Here is an 18,541-nt window from a genome sequence, read left to right on the forward strand (position 1 = left end):
GGTAAGTCGTCATTTTTGCCTTATGCTCCTGCACTGGCGAAAAAGACAGATCACTCTCAGATGCAGTCCTTTCGGCCCAACAAATACAAAAAGGCCATAGGTTCCCCCTTCTTTGCAGGGAGAGTACGAGGAAAAAAGGCCGCAGCATCTCCCAGATCGCAGTAGCAGAAGTCCACCCCTGCTTCTGCCAAATCTGCAGCATGACGCTGGGGCTCCCTTGCGGGAGTCCGCTCGGGTGGGAGCACGTCTGAAACTTTTCAGTCAGGTCTGGGGTCAATCTGTCCTGGACACATGGGTCATGCAAATAGTGTCCCATGGATACAAACTGGAGTTTCAAGATGTCCCCCCTCCCCAATGCCGATTTTTCAAATCAACCTTGCCAGCTTCTCTTCCGGACAGAGAAGTTGTAACAGCTGCAATTCAAAAATTATGTCAGGATCAAGTCATTGTCCGGGTTCCCGTGTCACAACAGGGAGAAGGGTTTTATTCAAGCCTCTTCGTAGTTCCAAAGCCAGACTGCTCGGTCAGACCAATTTTGAACCTGAAATCGCTGAATCTTTACCTGAAAAGATTCAAGTTCAAGGTGGAATCTCTGAGAGCAGTGATTTCCAGTCTGGAGGAAGGGGACTTCATGGTGTCAGTAGACATAAAAACTGCTTACTTGCATGTTCCCATTTATCCTTCTTATCAAGCTTATCTGAGATTCGCGGTACAGGATTGCCATTACCAGTTCCTGACGTTGCCGTTCGGACTCTCCACGGTACCGAGGGTATTCACCAAGGTGATGGCAGAGATGATGCTCCTCCTTTGTCAACAAGGAGTTAATATAATTCCTTACCTGGACGATCTCCTGATAAAAGCGAGATCCAAGGAACGGTTGGTGCAGAACATTGCACTCTCCCTGTCAGTACTCTGACGACACGGCTGGACCATGAATTTTCCGAAGTCACAATTGGAACAGACTACAAGATTGTCCTTTCTAGGGATGATACTGGACACAGAAGTACAGAGGGTAATTCTTCCAGTGGAAAAGGCACTGGAAATCCAGAGACTGGTCAAGCAAATATTGAAACCAACAAGAGTTTCAATCCATCAATGCATTCGGTTGTTGGGAAAGATGGTAGCGGCCTACGAGGCCATACAGTTTGGCCGATTCCATGCCAGAGTGTTCCAGTGGGACCTGTTGGACAAGTGGTCCGGATCCCACCTGCACATGCACCAGAAGATAATCCTGTCCTCCAAAGCCAGGATTTTGCTCCTGTGGTGGCTACATAGTTCTCGCCAATTAGAGGGACGCAGGTTTGGGATTCAGGACTGGGTCCTAGTAACCACGGATGCAAGTCTCCGAGGCTGGGGAGCAGTCACACAGGGAAAAAGCTTCTAAGGAAAATGGTCAAGTCGGGAAACCTGTCTTCACATAAACGTTCTGGAATTGAGAGCCATTTACAACTGCCTTCTACAAGCTGTGCATCTTCTTCAAGATCAACCCGTGCAGATCCAGTCGGACAATGTAACGGCAGTTGCGTACATAAACCGTCAGGGCGGAACGAAAAGCAGAGCGGCAATGGCAGAGGTGACAAAGATCCTCCTCTGGGCAGTAAGACATGCAAGAGCTCTGTCGGCAATTTTCATTCCGGGAGTAGACAACTGGGAAGCAGACTTCCTCAGCAGACACGATCCAGGAGAGTGTGGCCTCCACCAAGAAGTCTTCGCAGAGGTGACAAGTCTTTGGGGAGTTCCTCAAGTAGACATGATGGCATCTCGTCTCAACAAGAAGCTTCAGAGATATTGTTCCAAGTTGAGAGACCCTCAAGCAATAGCAGTGGATGCACTGGTGACCCAGTGGGTGTTTCGGTCAGTATATGTCTTCCCTCCACTTCCACTGATACCAAAAGTTCTCAAAATCATACGAAGAACAAGGGTTCGATCGATCCTCATTGCCCCAGACTGGCCAAGGAGGGCTTGATACCCAGATCTTCAGGAGTTTCTACTAGAAGATCCTCGGCCTCTTCCTCCTCTCGAGGACCTGCTGCAGCAGGGGCGGTGCGTATATCAAGACTTACTGCGGCTACGTTTGACGGCATGGCTGTTGAGCGCCGGATCCTAGCCCGAAAGGGTATTCCAAAAGAAGTAATTCCCACACTTATTCAGGCCAGGAAAAAGGTGTAAAGTCTAAGCATTACCACCGTATTTGGAGAAAATGTGTGTCTTGGTGTGAATCCAAGAAGGCTCCAACGGTAGCTTTTCAGTTAGGACGTTTTCTCCATTTTCTACAGGCAGGTGTGGATGCGGGCCTACGATTGGGTTCAATCAAGGTCCAGATTTCAGCCTTATCAATTTTCTTTCAAAAACTATTGGCCTCCCTTCCAGAAGTTCAGACGTTCGTGAAAGGAGTGCTGCACATCCAACATCCATTTGTGCCTCCGGTGGCACCATGGGATCTTAATGTGGTGTTGCAGTTCCTGCAATCAGATTGGTTTGAACCTCTGAAGGAGATACAATTGAAGTTTCTCACTTGGAAAGTGGTCATGTTATTGGCCTTGGCATCCGCAAGGCGGGTGTCTGAGTTGGGGGTCTTGTCCCACAAGAGCCCTTACCTGATCTTCCATGAAGATAGAGCAGAGTTGAGAACTCGCCAGCAATTTCTTCCAAAGGTGGTTTCGTCTTTCCATATGAACCAACCTATTGTGGTGTCAGTGGCTACTGACACCTTCGCTGCGTCAGTCTCTTGATGTTGTTAGAGATTTGAAAATTTATGTCGCAAGAACAGCTCTGGTACGGAAAACAGAAGCTCTGTTTGTCCTGTATGCTCCCAACAAGACTGGGTGTCCTGCTTCTAAGCAGACTATTGCGCGTTGGATCAGAGGGACGATTCAGCACACTCATTCCACGGCAGGATTGCCGATACCGAAGTCGGTAAATGCCCATTCTACTAGAAAGGTGGGCTCGTCCTGGGTGGCTGCCCGAGGGGTCTCGGCATTACAGCTTTGCCGAGCAGCTACTTGGTCAAAGGCAAACACGTTTGCAAAGTTTTACAAGTTTGACACCTTGGCCAATGAGGACCTCAAGTTTGGTCAATCGGTGCTGCAGGGTTATCCGCACTCTCCCGCCCGTACTGGAGCTTTGGTATAACCCCATGGTACTAAAGTGGACCCCAGCATCCTCTAGGACGTATGAGAAAACAGGATTTTAATACCTACCGGTAAATCCTTTTCTCCTAGTCCGTAGAGGATGCTGGGCGCCCGGCCCAGTGCGTCCTTTACCTGCAGTTGTTACATTTGTAGTGGCACAGATGTTGTGTTACGGTTATTTTCAGCATGTTGCTGCAATTGTTCATGCCCATTGGCATGTGTTAAGTAAGTTGAATGCCATGTTGTGCAGCATGGTTGAGGTGTGAGCTGGTATGAATCTCACCATTAAACTATAAGTAAATCCTTTTCTTGAAATGTCCTATAACTGAGGTCTGGAGGAGGGGCATAGAGGGAGGAGCCAGTTACACCATTGAAAAGTCTTAAAGTGCCCATGGCTCCTGCAGAACCATCTATACCCCATGGTACTAAAGTGGACCCCAGCATCCTCTACGGACTAGGAGAAAAGGATTTACCGGTAGGTATTAAAATCCTGTTATTCTAGTAGTAGTATTATTTATTGTAGTAGTATTATTGTGTGTGTTTTTTTTTTTATTATTTTAACTTTGTGCTGGTGTATTTTTCAGCTGTTCTACTGCCAAATTCACCACAATGAGATCCGGAAAATATGTGTATCTTTCATGAGGAAGAATGAAAAGCTCTTTGATTCTGTAAGTTTTGTTTCATTAACCCTTGCCACTTGTCTTGGAAAAGATTATCATTGTTTATTTATCAATACAGTCTATTACAGAGTTCTGCAGAGGTAATTGGTTATGTTTCTGCTTCTGTAGTAAATGGTGAAACTTTCCCATCACCTATTGTTATGCTTCCATACTGCCAAATGGTATGGATCAATGGTTTGGCAGTCAGAAGGTCGACTTGCACAAGGTCCACATGGTCAAAAGTTCACTGGGTCGACTTGACAGTAGTCGACTCATGAAAAGGTTGACATGAGTTTGTAATGTGTTTTTTTTTTTTTTTTGTTTTGTGTCAAAATTTCCCTTTCACCATGTGGACCCCCAATTAGTGCTCTGCTTCACTCGCCATGCTTTGGGCAGGGTTACTATTCCCAATTATAATCCGCATAGATGGTAAAGTATGAAAGTCCTGAAAAAAAAAAAAAAAAAAAAAAAAGACCAAAAAAGGCATGTCGACCATTTGGTATCAACATGTTGCTAGTCTACCTAACATCCATATACCCTCCAAACATTTACTGTACATTAAAGTCTGGACACAACCATGCTCCGTCTAAAAGGGCGTTTCTTTGACACGATAGGGGATGTGGGCACACTTTGATGGACGTTCATATACTTATGAAGTAATATTCAGTGACCAGCATTCCTTGCTCTTTGCAAGCTTTTGTAGAGTACTTCCCATTTCTAAATTCAGGCAAACATCTTGGCCATCAGTATAGTGGGACAGCCCCCTCCATCCCCTAATCATGGGTTTTCCACCTACGTTGGGATAGTTGGAGGGGAGATGTGTGCTTAGGTATTGCACTCCCCAAATAATAATTGTAATGAACAAGGCCGTCTTAAAAGCAGGGTAGGCCCCTGGGCAAAGCAATGCACTGGGGTACCTACCCATCCTCCAGCTGTAGGGGCGGAGTTGCTATCAGTAGCAGCTTTGATGTCCCGCGGGTGGTAGGGGTTGTTCTACCTTCTGCTCATGATGTAGGACCTGCAGCAGTAATTTCTGCTAATTACTACTTTACTGCACAGATGGGAGATGGAGCAGGAGGAAGAACACTAAACTGTATAGGGGGGCATTGGGCTGAATGAAGGGGCCTCAGTACATGACTTCCAGGGTGGTAGGGGGTGTTTAATACGCAGGGGAGGGGTGGATAGTGGAGTGGGCTTAATATTCGTCATTTTCCGGTGGGAGGGCAGCTTGCTTGACTGCAGATATCTCCAGTTCCTGGAAATAGATTTCTTAGCTTTCAATGGGAGAAACAACTAGAGTTCCACCTTTCAGGAGGTACTGGGGACTTGGGGATCAGAGTTCAGGAGCCAACGAAAATATAAAAAATATAAAACTGTGTGTGGAGCTGGAGCAGGGACCAGCTGCTGGAAGGCTGATATCTCTGGTTCTGGGCACACTGAAAAGAGGAGAGTCCCAGCTTATGGAGTATATAGGGGTCTATTCATAAAGCAGTGAAAAGTGTGGAGAAGTTGCCTCTGGCAACCAATCAGCATTGAAATAACATTTATTATTTGCATACTATACAATTGTATGGAGCAGCTGATTGGTTGCCATGGGCAACTTTTCCACAGGCTCACTTCTCCACTCTCTTCACTGCTTCAGGAATAGACCTCATAGTCAGAAAAAACTTTGTCAGACAGAAACCGAGCTATGATGTCGGATATCTCCAGTTCCCCCGGTTCTTCAAAGATCTGATACCCCTGGAAAATGGAAACCCTCGGCTATCAGCCTAGGGCCCTTATACGCCTGTGACCCTTCGGCAACTGCCCATTGAGCCCATACGAAAAGAGTAATGAGTGTTGTGTAATGAATTTAGTCTCCAAAGGTTATCTTTTTTTTTTTTTTCTTTTTTTTTTTTTCAGTGCCCCCTATTAGCTCTGAGAAATATGTATAAGCCAGTTCCTTTTTATCCACGGAATAGTTGACATTTGAAAATAATTTACAGAGTAGATTTGCTGTTACACAGTGGCGTTGCCAGACACCAGTGAGCCTCGACATTAAATACTGAATGCATGGGGCCCATCGCACAACCCTCACATTATACTGTATATAAATACGTACAAATGCCATTTCATAATCTTTCTTAGAAGTGGTACTGTACATTTAAAAAGAGAGAATCCTAAGGGGGCGTGGCCTACGTGGTGACCAGACGTCCTTGCACTGGGCTCCCACTTCAGAGGGCTAATTGCCAAATTTATACCTGCCCTAGCCCCTTATACATACTTCACAGTTCCCTACTATCCCCCCTGGGGCCCCCCTGTACCTGATTCGAGGAGCCGCGGAGCCGGGGGACGTTCCTGCAAGTCCCTGCGGGTTGCGGCCTAGTCGGGTCCGGAAGCCGGGGGCTCGAGTACGCGCCGCACCCGGGAATTGAGCTCCAGAGGACGCGCGATTCGCGCACCGGAAGTAAGCGGCCGCGAACGCCTCCCCAGCCTCCTGCAGTGCCTGCAAACACCTCCGGACCCCAGGGCACGGAGCTGGGGGTGGAAGTCTGCCCTGAGTGACCCACACAAGGAGCTCCAACGGCAGCAGCAGATCTGGCACTTAGAGGCCTCGGCGGCCATCTTGGAAAATCTGTGCTGCTTCTGGAGCTGACATCTCCTGCATCTCCAACATCCCTGGGTTCAGGTGCAGGGTGAGTGCATATTTTATCACCAATTGATACACCCTGGTTCTGTTACAGGCAGCTTAGTGGGATGCTGCAGTGAACCTCTGATGTGACCCTTTCTCACCTCCCTCCACCACTCATGTTTAATGTGTCCGACACCTGACGGTCCTCCGTGTTCCGCATCTCTGTGAATAAATTTACCTACCGCTACGCCTGTCCTGGTCCTTTACAACTACCTCCGAGCTCCTTTATCATGGCCCCTAAAAAGGTAAAAGGAGCACTGCCACCTAAAGTGTCTTTTCCTAAACAGAAATCACCTCTGACCTCATCATCCCCTCGGGGGGAACGCCCGGCTACTGCCTCGACCCCTCTGAAATCAAGCAACTCACTGGGCACCATGTCGATTGCTGGCATAGATGTGGACTCTGAGGCGCCCCTGACGGTGAAATCCCTATGTCAGATCCTGGTGGCGTTTAAATCTGATCTAACTACCGATCTTACAGCGGCTATTAGAGAAGTCAAGACAGACTTAACCGAGGTTGGAAACCGTACAGATCATTTGGAGCATAAGATGGAGGAACTTGTGTCCTCCCACAACGATCTCATCACCGCACATGACCAGCAGAGGGCCGACCTGGACGCGCTACGAGATAAGATGGCGGATATGGAGGACCGTTCCCGCCGGAACAACGTTAAAATAAGAGGCATTCCGGACTCTGTGACTAACTCGGAATTGGAAGGCTACACCATGACCGTTTTTCGCAAGCTGTTGCCAGACGCTGACACTCGTGATTTACTTATCGACCGTATACACCGCTTGCCTCGCCCGCGTACGGTCTCTAACGATCTTCCCAGAGACACTCTACTACGCATCCACTTCTTTTCTACCAAAGAAAAGATCCTTAAAGCGGCAAGAAATGTAGGAGATTCTGATGTTCTGGGAGGACTCCAAATCTTCCAAGACTTCTCAGCTGTAACAATGGCGAAAAGAAGAAACCTGGCTCCGATAACGACAGCACTACGTGCTAACGACATACCCTACAGATGGGGTTTCCCGGTGAAGCTGATCATCACTAGCGACGGATCCTCGTATGTCGTTTCCTCTCTGGATGCCGGTATCAAGCTACTGTCGGACTGGGACATCTCCGTTAAACAGCCCCAGGGCCTTGGCAGTCGCCCTGGAATACGAGACGAGTGGTCTACTCATTGAATCGCTTGACCCCTTCTGTTGGCTAAAATATCTTGATTACACCGGATTGTTGGTCGTTTCCTGTTCAGGACTATACCTTGCGATTGGGGCTATCCCCTGGGACTATGTGAGTTATACGACGACCCAATCGTGCACAAAGTAATTTTTGATATGTCAATGTGATGTATGTGTTGAGTTTTTACGTTCTCTCTCTGCCTAAAGGTTCTGTTTAATTGCTGTTTAGGTTATGTTACTTATTAATTCTAAGCACCTCGGTTGATTAGCTGTCCCGAATGTGATAAATCGGAATTATTTTAATAGTATATAAACGGGTGGCATGAGTGGTGGCGTCAGGCCACATCACCCCCTTCCTCTTGTTATTCTACTGCACCTGTTCCTCCCCTTGCAGTAGCTATGCAGGCCCGATATACAGGGCCTTCTTGGTTTATTCCCCTGTTATTTATGCCCAATTTTAGTTTACACCCATGTACCTCTTTTCCCCTGTTTCTTTTTTGTCAGCTATTTTTTTCCTGGGAAACATCTACTATTTGGTAATGAGTTAGGCCGGTGGTTCACTGTACGATTGGTGGAGACTGCTGACATGCATTTCATCTATCTAAACCATGGTTCGGATTTTGTCTTTGAATGTTAAGGGGTTAAACTCCCCTAATAAGAGGAGATTGGCCCTTACATACTTTTTTAAACAGAAGGTGGATATTGCAGCGGTACAAGAGACCCACTTCTCAGCTTTGAAACCCCCGGTCTTTGGCGACCAAAGATATCCCCAGCGGTTTTTTGCAAATGGCCCGTTTAAGCGTAATGGGGTGGCGATTCTAATCGGTGCAAAAACACCCTTTGTGTTGCAAGCACAGGCGTCTGATAAAAATGGCAGATACCTCATAGTGCAAGGCCTGTTAGCTGATAAACTGGTGACGATAGTATCGGTATATGCCCCTAATGCCAACCAACTTCCCTTTTTGCGCAAATTATTCACCAAAATTCAAGCAATTCGTAAAGGTTCCTTGATAGTTTTGGGAGACTTTAACCTAGTCTTAGATCCAACCTTGGATAGATCTCCGAGAGGTGTTCCACTACGCTCGGCCCCCCCCTCCCCAGCTTCCACTGGGTTTAGGACGTTAGTGAACGAATTTGACCTATACGACATATGGAGAGTCCAGAATCCTTCAGCAAGGATTACACCTTTTATTCACCGGTACATAACTCATACTCACGCATTGATATCACTTTCTGTGACAAATGGACTCTGCAGCACATCCGCTCAGTGGACATCCTTCCCATAACATGGTCAGACCATGCTCCGATACTTTGCCGGTGGGATCTTGATAGACAGTCCCTACCTCCCCACCCGTGGCGACTATCCCCCCACCTGCTCTCCAACCATGTATCTAAAAAGATGATTGAGGATAGTATATCAGGCTATTTACTGTCCAATGTCCCCTCTGACACGTCCACATGTAATCACTGGTGTGCCTTAAAAGCTGTAGTTCGGGGAGCGGCTATTCAAGCTGGGGCATTACTAAAGCGTCAATCAGCTCAATTACAAAACGATTTGGAAGCTAAATTAAAATGCTTGGAAGACCAAAACAAACAAACCCCGTCTCTGTCTGTTAGAAAGGAGCTTGCCGAGATACGGGGCCAATTGCAGAAACTCTTAATGGCCCGAACACAACAAGCTTTGAATAGATTGCGCAAGAGATTTTATATAGCGGGTAATAGACCGGGCAGATTACTGGCCCGAAAATTACGATCCCAACAAGCTCGGAATAAAATTAAATTCCTGATGTCCCCCTCCGGTTTAAAAGTTTCCAATCCCTTGGATATCTCAAATCAATTTGCCCATTATTATGCCCGACTGTACAATCTCTCGTCGGACCCTACCACCCAACAACCTACAGCAGCGTCCATTGATAGTTTTTTAAGTTCCTTGCACCTCCCTTCTTTGTCGGAGGCCCAGGTAGAGCTTTTGAATGCTCCCTGGGCCTTGGAGGAAGTTATGGAGGCAATACGGTCGCTGCCCTCAGGTAAAGCTCCGGGACCAGACTGTTTCATAAACGATTTTTATAAAATGTATCAGGGACTTCTAACACCCACATTGACCAACGTTTTTAATGACATAACTGAGACGGGTACCCCCCCCAGGGAGATGCTGGAGGCACAGGTGGTGACGTTACCTAAACCAGGGAAGGACCCCTCTTCGTGCCAGAATTACCGCCCCATAGCGTTATTGAATGGCGACATTAAATTATTTGCCAAGCTTATTGCCACCCGAGTTAAACTCTTCTTACCTACCTTGATCCACCAGGACCAGGTGGGGTTTATACCGGGAAGGCAGGCGTCGGATAGCACCCGCAGAGTCTTTGATCTTCTTGATTCTTTACCGTCTGATCGGGGCCTTCTCCTGCTATCCCTGGATGCGGAGAAGGCATTTGATCGGTTGGGTTGGCCATATATGAAATCTGTTTTATCTAAATTTGGCTTCAGCGGGCGTATTCTCTCCGGCATGCTTGCTTTATACCACTGCCCCTCGGCTCGGGTGTTTAGCAATGGCTTCTTATCAGACGTATTTCCCATTACCAACGGCACGAGACAGGGCTGCCCCCTGTCCCCGCTAATATTTGCGCTCGCTATAGAACCTCTGGCAGCGAAAATCCGCCTCAGCCCCCTGTTCCCTGGTGTTTCCCTTGGGCCCCAGTCGCATAAATTGTGTCTTTTCGCTGATGATGTTTTGCTATTTGTCACAGATCCCATAGAGTCCCTGCCCCACTTACACTCCTTATTAGATGATTATAGTAGAGCCTCTTATTATAAGCTCAATACTGCAAAAACGGATGCTCTGCCAATTAACCTCTCTGACTCTCTTGCCACCCTCCAATCAAAATATCCCTATAACTGGCAAACTTCGTCTCTTACCTACTTAGGTGTTTCTATATCCCCTAAAATAGACACGGTACTGGAGGAAAATCTTAATCCCCTCCTTATCTCGCTCACAATTTTAACCAGATCCTGGGCGCTTTATGATATTTCTTGGCTTGGACGCTTAGCTGCGTTCAAAATGTCCCTCCTTCCCAAGTTGATGTATCTTTTCCGAACGATACCTTACTCTTTTCCCAAACGATACATTGACAAATTTACGGCCATTATGGTAAAGTACATATGGGCAGCCCGGGCCCCTAAAATAGCACGCACTCGAATGGTCCTACCCAAGGCTTTGGGAGGACTGGCGATGCCAGACCTTGCACTTTACCATGAGGCGTGTACATTAGCACATGTAAGGATGTTTGGGGCAGCTGGATTAAACCTGGGATGGGCTAAGCTGGAAAGACAAGCGTGCACGGCTTACCCGTTGGGGGACATCCTACATACCCCTAAGAGCCTTCGCCCACCTTCTCTATCAACACTTCCATCTACACGCACTTCACTGCAAACATGGGACAAATTAACTGCGAAACTGACTGCTGCACCACCTACCTTTAAATCTATTTCTCTCCATGCCTTGATGAAACTAATCCCAAATTTGAATATCTCCCGATGGCATTTATGTGGCCTCTCCAAACTGAGTGATTTGTTAGACGGGTCAGTAATGATACCCTTCCCTGCCCTGCAAACTCAATTTTCCTTACCTGATTCCTCACGACTGAGCTATTACCAAATTAGTCATTGGTGGAGCTCGCTTCCTATTATTACTAGAGAGGTCCACCCATACACTCACCGGGTTTACGCTAGACTGAATGTGACAGACTCTAAGGGAGATATATCCTTTTGGTACAACGTTCTCGTGGCCCTACTGCCCAACCCTAAGGTCAAAGCACAGATTAAGTGGGAGAGGGACTTGGACCTCAGACTGTCAGATTCCCAATGGAGTAACATCTACCTATCTACACACACTATGTCTAAGTGTCTTAACCACACTGAGATGCACACAAAGTTGCTGAACAGACTTTATCTCACCCCAGATAGACTTCATGTGTTTTGGCCCTCATGTTCAAAATTCTGTTGGAGGCAATGTGGGGAAGTAGGTGATATTTTCCACATTTTCTGGACCTGTCCCTTACTGGCCCCCTTCTGGGCAGCTATATTTGAATTAATCAATAACGTTCTTCATATGTCCCTAAGCCCCTCTCCTAGTATGGCGTTGCTCCATTTGATGCCGAATACTCTATCTCCCCGTCACAAATATGTATTGGGCCACATCCTTATAGCGGCAAGAGCCGCTCTGGCACAAAACTGGAAACAGTCTACATTGCCTCATATTTCGAAAGTTATTCAAAAAATTGAATTTCATTGTGAAATGGAAACACAGTTTGTGGCAATGTCACCTCTCCCTTCTGCGAAACTACCAGATTGGTCATTATGGCGGGAATATGTATCAAGTAGAGCCCGTCCCCAACCCTTACCGACTATTTCCAGTCCTAGCCCCAGCCAGTTCCCTTTAAACGAACCGAATGATCCCCCGGACATTAGTCCATAAATACTCCAATCTCTCAGTACTGCTATATGCTTGTGTATTTATATGCAGATGTCATGTACTAATTGGATGCAAAGTGAATCTGTTATTATAGATGTTTCTCTCCCCCCTAATTGTTTATAAATGTTTATTATTCCCCCCCCCTCCCTCTTTCTTTTGTACCCTACCCTTTTTGTTGTTGGAAAGAAAAACAATAAACATTTAATGATGGTAAAAAAAAAAGAGAGAATCCTTTTTATGGCCTGATTTTTCTTGATGCTTCAGTTTTTGATTACTGTCTTATAGATAGGAGATAGTATACCTGCCTTTATATGCTGCCAGCTCAATGATGCCAGTTCCCAGTGGGCTGCCACTCAAATGCGGTGTGATAAGATACAAAGATGTAATGTACCATTTTAATGTCCTTTTGTAGCATTGCCAACGGTATGTCTCCTTGTGAGTATACTAAGTTTAAAGTGACCAGCATTCAGTACTTATTAACGCTTCAGACAAATCTCATACAGCTATCCAGTCTGCACCATATGATGTGAGACACCTACTGTAGTGGGATTCCTGCACTGCAGGGGAGGCAGATATAACGTGCAGAGAGAGTTAGATTTGGGTGGGTTATTTTGTTTCTGTGCAGAGTAATTACTGGCTGCTTTATTTTTACACTGTAATTTAGATTTCAGTTTGAATACACCACACCCAAATCTAACTCTCTCTGCACATGTTATATCTGCCCCCCCTGCAGTGCACATGGTTTTGTCCAACTGCTAACAAATTTTCTGCTGCGATCAACTCTGAATTACCCCCAAAGCTAGGGAGTGGTGGGAGGGGATTCATGTAATACACTGGGCTAATCTATACAGAATTTGCCGCACTGACAGCCATGCCAAAGTTCACATTAATGCATGCTTACAATTTTTTAACAATGGATTGGCGGTCCTGCTCTGTGCCTTGCTATGAATTAGGCTTCCTACTGTGTGGCTTACTATAAATTGGGTCCCACTATGTCTTAGTATGAATGGTGAGCTCTGCTGTGTGACTTGGCATAAATGGGTGCCCTGCTGTTTGGCTTACCAGGGATTGGGGGTCCTGCTGTGTGGAATGCTTTGAATTGAGAACCCTGCTGTGTGACATACTATGAATGCTAGCTAGCATGCTAGCATGTGGGTGCAAGAGATGGGCATGTTGTTGGGTCTAATGGGCATTGAAGGGGCATGTGGGGGAAGTCTAAGTAGCATGCGCGTTGGTCTATAGAGGTTTTCATACATTTTGTGTGGTGATCATCTACCTCCATAATTTTTTTTTCTCTAACGTCCTAGTGGATGCTGGGGACTCCGTAAGGACCATGGGAATAGACGGGCTCCGCAGGAGACTGGGCACTTTAAGAAAGAATTTGGATTCTGGTGTGCTCTGGCTCCTCCCTCTATGCCCCTCCTCCAGACCTCAGTTTGAATCTGTGCCTGGACGAGCTGGGTGCTGTTTAGTGAGCTCTCCTGAGCTTGCTATAAGAAAGTATTTTGTTAGGTTTTTTATTTTCAGGGAGATCTGCTGGCAACAGGCTCCCTGCATCGTGGGACTGAGGGGAGAGAAGCAGCCCTACTCTCTGAAGATAGGTCCTGCTTTTTAGGCTACTGGACACCATTAGCTCCAGAGGGATCGTACACAGGATCTCACCCTCGTCGTCCGATCCCGGAGCCGCGCCGCCGTCCTCCTCGCAGAGCCGGAAGACAGAAGCCGGGTGAAAGAAGCAAAAAGACTTTGAAATCGGCGGCAGAAGACTCCAGTCTTCACTGAGGTAGCGCACAGCACTGCAGCTGTGCGCCATTGCTCCCACACTACACCCACATACTCCGGTCACTGTAAGGGTGCAGGGCGCAGGGGGGGGGGGGGCGCCCTGGGCAGCAATTAGAGACCTCTTTGGCAAAAGTTTGCATATATACAGTTGGGCACTGTATATATGTATGAGCCCCCGCCAAAAATTTATCATGAAAGCGGGACAGAAGCCTGCCGTCGAGGGGGCGGGGCTTCTTCCTCAGCATTCACCAGCGCCATGTTTTTTCTCCACAGCACCGCTGAGAGGAAGCTCCCCAGCCTCTCCCCTGCAGTTACACAGTAGAAGAGGGTAAAAAGAGAGGGGGGGGGGGGGCACATAATTAGGCGCAAAAATCAATATAAACAGCAGCTACTGGGTTAACATTAAGTTACTGTGTTATTCCTGGGTTAATAGCGCTGGGGTGTGTGCTGGCATACTCTCTCTCTGTCTCTCCAAAGGGCCTTGTGGGGGAATTGTCTTCAGATGAGCATTCCCTGAGTGTGTGGTGTGTCGGTACGTGTGTGTCGACATGTCTGAGGTAAAAGGCTCCCCTAAGGAGGAGATGGAGCAAATATGTGTGTGAGAGGGTGTCTCCGTCGACAACGCCGACACCTGTTTGTATATGTGTAATTAAGTGCTAAGGTGAATTTATTGCACAAAAGTTTAGAGAACAGACAGGGAATCTACCCATGTCTGTCGCTATGTCGCAGAGACCTTCAGAGTCTCTCAATGATCACTATCCAAAATAATAGACACTGATATCGACGCGGAGTCTGACTCCAGTGTCGACTACGATAATGCAAAGTTACAGCCAAAATGGCAGAAAAGTATTCAATATATGATTATTGTAATAAAAGATGATTTGCATATCACTGATGACTCATCTGTCCCTGACACAAGGGTACACATGTTTAAGGGGAAGAAAGCTGAGGTAAATTTCCCTCCTCTCATGAAGAAAAAGAGCGGGAATCTCCAGACAAGAAGCTGCAGCTTCCCACAAAGAATTCTCAGGGAGTATCCTTTCCCTACTAGGGCCAGGATACGATGGGAATCTTCCCCTAGGGTGTCACGTTTGCCCAAAAGGTAGCCCTGACGTAACAGCTATCCTCAGGGATCCTGCAGATAGCGTGCACATTCTGGTACACTACTCAGACCGGCTATTGTGTCGGCATGGGTTTATAGCGCTGTGGCAGCGTGGTCATGTACCTTATCAGCAGAGATTGAGACCCTAGTATGTATGTATGTATGTGTGTGTGTATATGTGTATATATATATATATATATATATATATATAATATAGATAGATAGATAGATATATAGATATATTAAAGATGCTGTCTTAAGAGAGATATATATATATATATATTTTTTTTTTTTTTTTTTTCTCTGACGTCCTAGTGGATGCTGGGAACTCCGTAAGGACCATGGGGAATAGACGGGCTCCGCAGGAGACTGGGCACTCTAAAAGAAAGATTAGGTACTATCTGGTGTGCACTGGCTCCTCCCTCTATGCCCCTCCTCCAGACCTCAGTTAGAATCTGTGCCCGGCTAGAGCTGGGTGCTCCTAGTGGGCTCTCCTGAGCTTGCTAGAAAGAAAGTATTTGTTAGGTTTTTTATTTTCAGTTAGATCTGCTGGCAACAGACTCACTGCTACGTGGGACTGAGGGGAGAGAAGCAAACCTACCTGCTTGCAGCTAGCTTGTGCTTCTTAGGCTACTGGACACCATTAGCTCCAGAGGGTTCGAACACAGGGCCTGACCTCGATCGTCCGTTCCCGGAGCCGCGCCGCCGTCCCCCTTGCAGAGCCAGAAGACAGAAGAACAGTTGAAATCGGCGGCAGAAGACTCCTGTCTTCATTAAGGTAGCGCACAGCACTGCGGCTGTGCGCCATTGCTCCCACAGCACACCACACACTCCGGTCACTGTAGGGTGCAGGGCGCTGGGGGGGGGGGGGGCCCTGGGCAGCAATTATAATACCTTTTGGCACAAATTACACACATAATACAGTCTAGCACTGTATATGTGTGCAAACCCCCGCCATTAAGTCACACAAAACGCGGGACAGAAGCCCGCCGCTGAGGGGGCGGGGCCTTCTTCCTCAGCACACCAGCGCCATTTCTTTTTCATCCACTAGGGGTCACTGGAGTACTCTTGGGATATGGACGGCTTCCACAGGAAGTAGGCACTGAATAAATTAATTTTGGAACTATACCTCCCCTCCATATCCCTGAGTACCTCAGTGTTTTTTCTGTGCTCGACACAGTTAGTAGGCTTGTGGCTTTGCTGCCACAGAGGTCCACATTTCATTGGATTTTTTTCTAAGTTTTTTTCTTTTTTCAACGATTTACCACATCCCTTCCCCCCTTCCAATAGGCGTGGGTCCTGGATAAGTGAAGGCTGCTTTAGCAGCTGTGGGTGTCGGACCTCTCTAAAAAGAGCTCCCTCACTACCACCTGCAGGACTAAAACCTGCAGTAAAGGCTGGACGGAACTTACAGAGAAGCCCCGTCATAGCCCTCACCACAGGGTCCAGGTATGTTGAACGGGGCGGTCAGCTCACGCTGCCGCCCCACTGTGATACTGTCTGTGTGTGTGTGGCCCAGGCCCTCGATGCCGCTTCGGGCTCCCTCTCCACCATAGCCCGGCTCCGTGTAGAGAGAACGGTATACGGAGCATGGGGGGACACACAAATGAGAGTCAAAAGGCAGGTTTCTTAGCCTAGTGAGTAACTTTGCTGCCACAGTGATGTTCCCTGCACACAGGGTCACTGGATAAAATCTCATGATTCAACTCTTATTGATAAGGGAATACAGCAGCGCTGCATATGTATTACAAAAGGCTATGAAGTCTTTGTTAAAACAAGATTAACCATGTTTCCTGTTGTATTTCCAGAATTTCCTGTGTTACATCTCTCCTCCATTGAAGGCGCAGGGGTGTTGAGGGGAATTTGGGAGCAGGCATATGGCTGGCGTGCACTGCACTTAGCCAGATATATATTTATAGAGACACCTTAGTGCTATTTACTGAGTCGTGCAAGTTGTCTGTCTTTGTTTTTGTTTTGAGTATTGTCTGTCTGCATGAGTAAGACACCAGCAATTACTAATAAGCAGTTTCCCTGCCATGTCTAAAACATGGATATACATAATTATTTATATCATAACTGTTTATAATGATATTATCCTAAAGACTGCAAATCTGAATCAGGGTTGTGGCAGCCAAATACTGGCTTTGTTCATTTGTTGTAAAGTAAGATATGTTATAACAATTGGTCAGCACATGGTGCTTATAAAACAGTATCTGTGGAGCCGTGTGAGTTCACTCACCTGCAGCAGCTTTGGCTTAATTCACTTGGCCACACCACACTGGATACGCCCAATCTCATCTGATTTTGGAAGCTAAGCAGTGTTGGGCCTGATTAGCCACCTGGGAGTACAAGGTGCTGTAGGTATTTTTATTCTACAGCCACACCACACTGGATACGCCCAAACTCATCTGAGCTTGGAAGCTAAGCAGGGTTGCATACTGTTTTGCCATCTGGGGGAAACTGGTGATCCAACTAGATTGCATACTAATACATGCTGGTTTAAACTGTTAAAAAATAGCTCAGTTTGGCCTTACACTATCAATATAAACCTACCATAGGTTTTACAGTCAGGATAGCTCTCCAGAGCGCGCTCCCGGCGCCGGCCACTAGAAGGGCCCATTAACTAAGCTGTGGTCAAGCAGCAGTCCTCTCAGGTTTTAAGCCTGTGCGAGGTCACATTTAGTTTCAGACTTGTAAAAATGTGTTATACCTGTGTATCAGGGAGACTCTGTAGCCTACTGGTTAGGCTTCCCGCCAACAGTGTAGATGCTGCTTGCAGGGTCATTGGTTCGAATCCTGGGTTCAACTACTGTCTATACACCAGATAGTGTTAACAGTCTCAGTACATAATTGGCCATGGGTTTCCTCAGTGAGTACATTGGAAATGCTTCCATATGGCTTAGCATACATGTGTTTGTGGATGATGGTTGTATCCTCAATTGGATGTTGCACTGTGTTTGATATTATTATAAAAAAATGTATGTGTGTGTGTGTGTGTGTGTATGTGTGTGTGTATATATATATATATATATATATATATATATATATATATATATATATATTTATTTCTCTATCGTCCTAGTGGATGCTGGGGTTCCTGAAAGGACCATGGGGAATAGCGGCTCCGCAGGAGACAGGGCACAAAAAGTAAAGCTTTAGGATCAGGTGGTGTGCACTGGCTCCTCCCCCTATGACCCTCCTCCAAGCCTCAGTTAGATTTTTGTGCCCGGCCGAGAAGGGTGCAATCTAGGTGGCTCTCCTAAAGAGCTGCTTAGAAAAGTTTAGCTTAGGTTTTTTATTTTACAGTGAGTCCTGCTGGCAACAGGATCACTGCAACGAGGGACTTAGGGGAGAAGAAGTGAACTCACCTGCGTGCAGGATGGATTGGCTTCTTGGCTACTGGACATTAGCTCCAGAGGGACGATCACAGGTACAGCCTGGATGGTCACCGGAGCCTCGCCGCCGGCCCCCTTGCAGATGCTGAAACGAGAAGAGGTCCAGAATCGGCGGCAGAAGACTCCTCAGTCTTCTTAAGGTAGCGCAC

The 18,541-nt window shown here is 46.9% G+C and overlaps 1 protein-coding gene across 3 annotated transcripts in view; it reads left to right on the top strand.

Moving 5' to 3' along the window:
* LOC134948996 (putative bifunctional UDP-N-acetylglucosamine transferase and deubiquitinase ALG13) overlaps positions 1-18,541 on the top strand; it is a 479,197-nt gene that overhangs the window by 9,708 nt on the left and 450,948 nt on the right. For all 3 annotated transcript variants that reach the window (XM_063937323.1, XM_063937325.1, XM_063937324.1), the window contains exon 3: positions 3,716-3,799. In XM_063937323.1, coding sequence (XP_063793393.1) covers positions 3,716-3,799 — 84 coding nt within the window. The remainder of the gene's footprint in view (positions 1-3,715; positions 3,800-18,541) is intronic.

This window comes from Pseudophryne corroboree, chromosome 8 (genome assembly GCF_028390025.1).
Source record: "Pseudophryne corroboree isolate aPseCor3 chromosome 8, aPseCor3.hap2, whole genome shotgun sequence".
NCBI lineage: Eukaryota > Metazoa > Chordata > Amphibia > Anura > Myobatrachidae > Pseudophryne > Pseudophryne corroboree.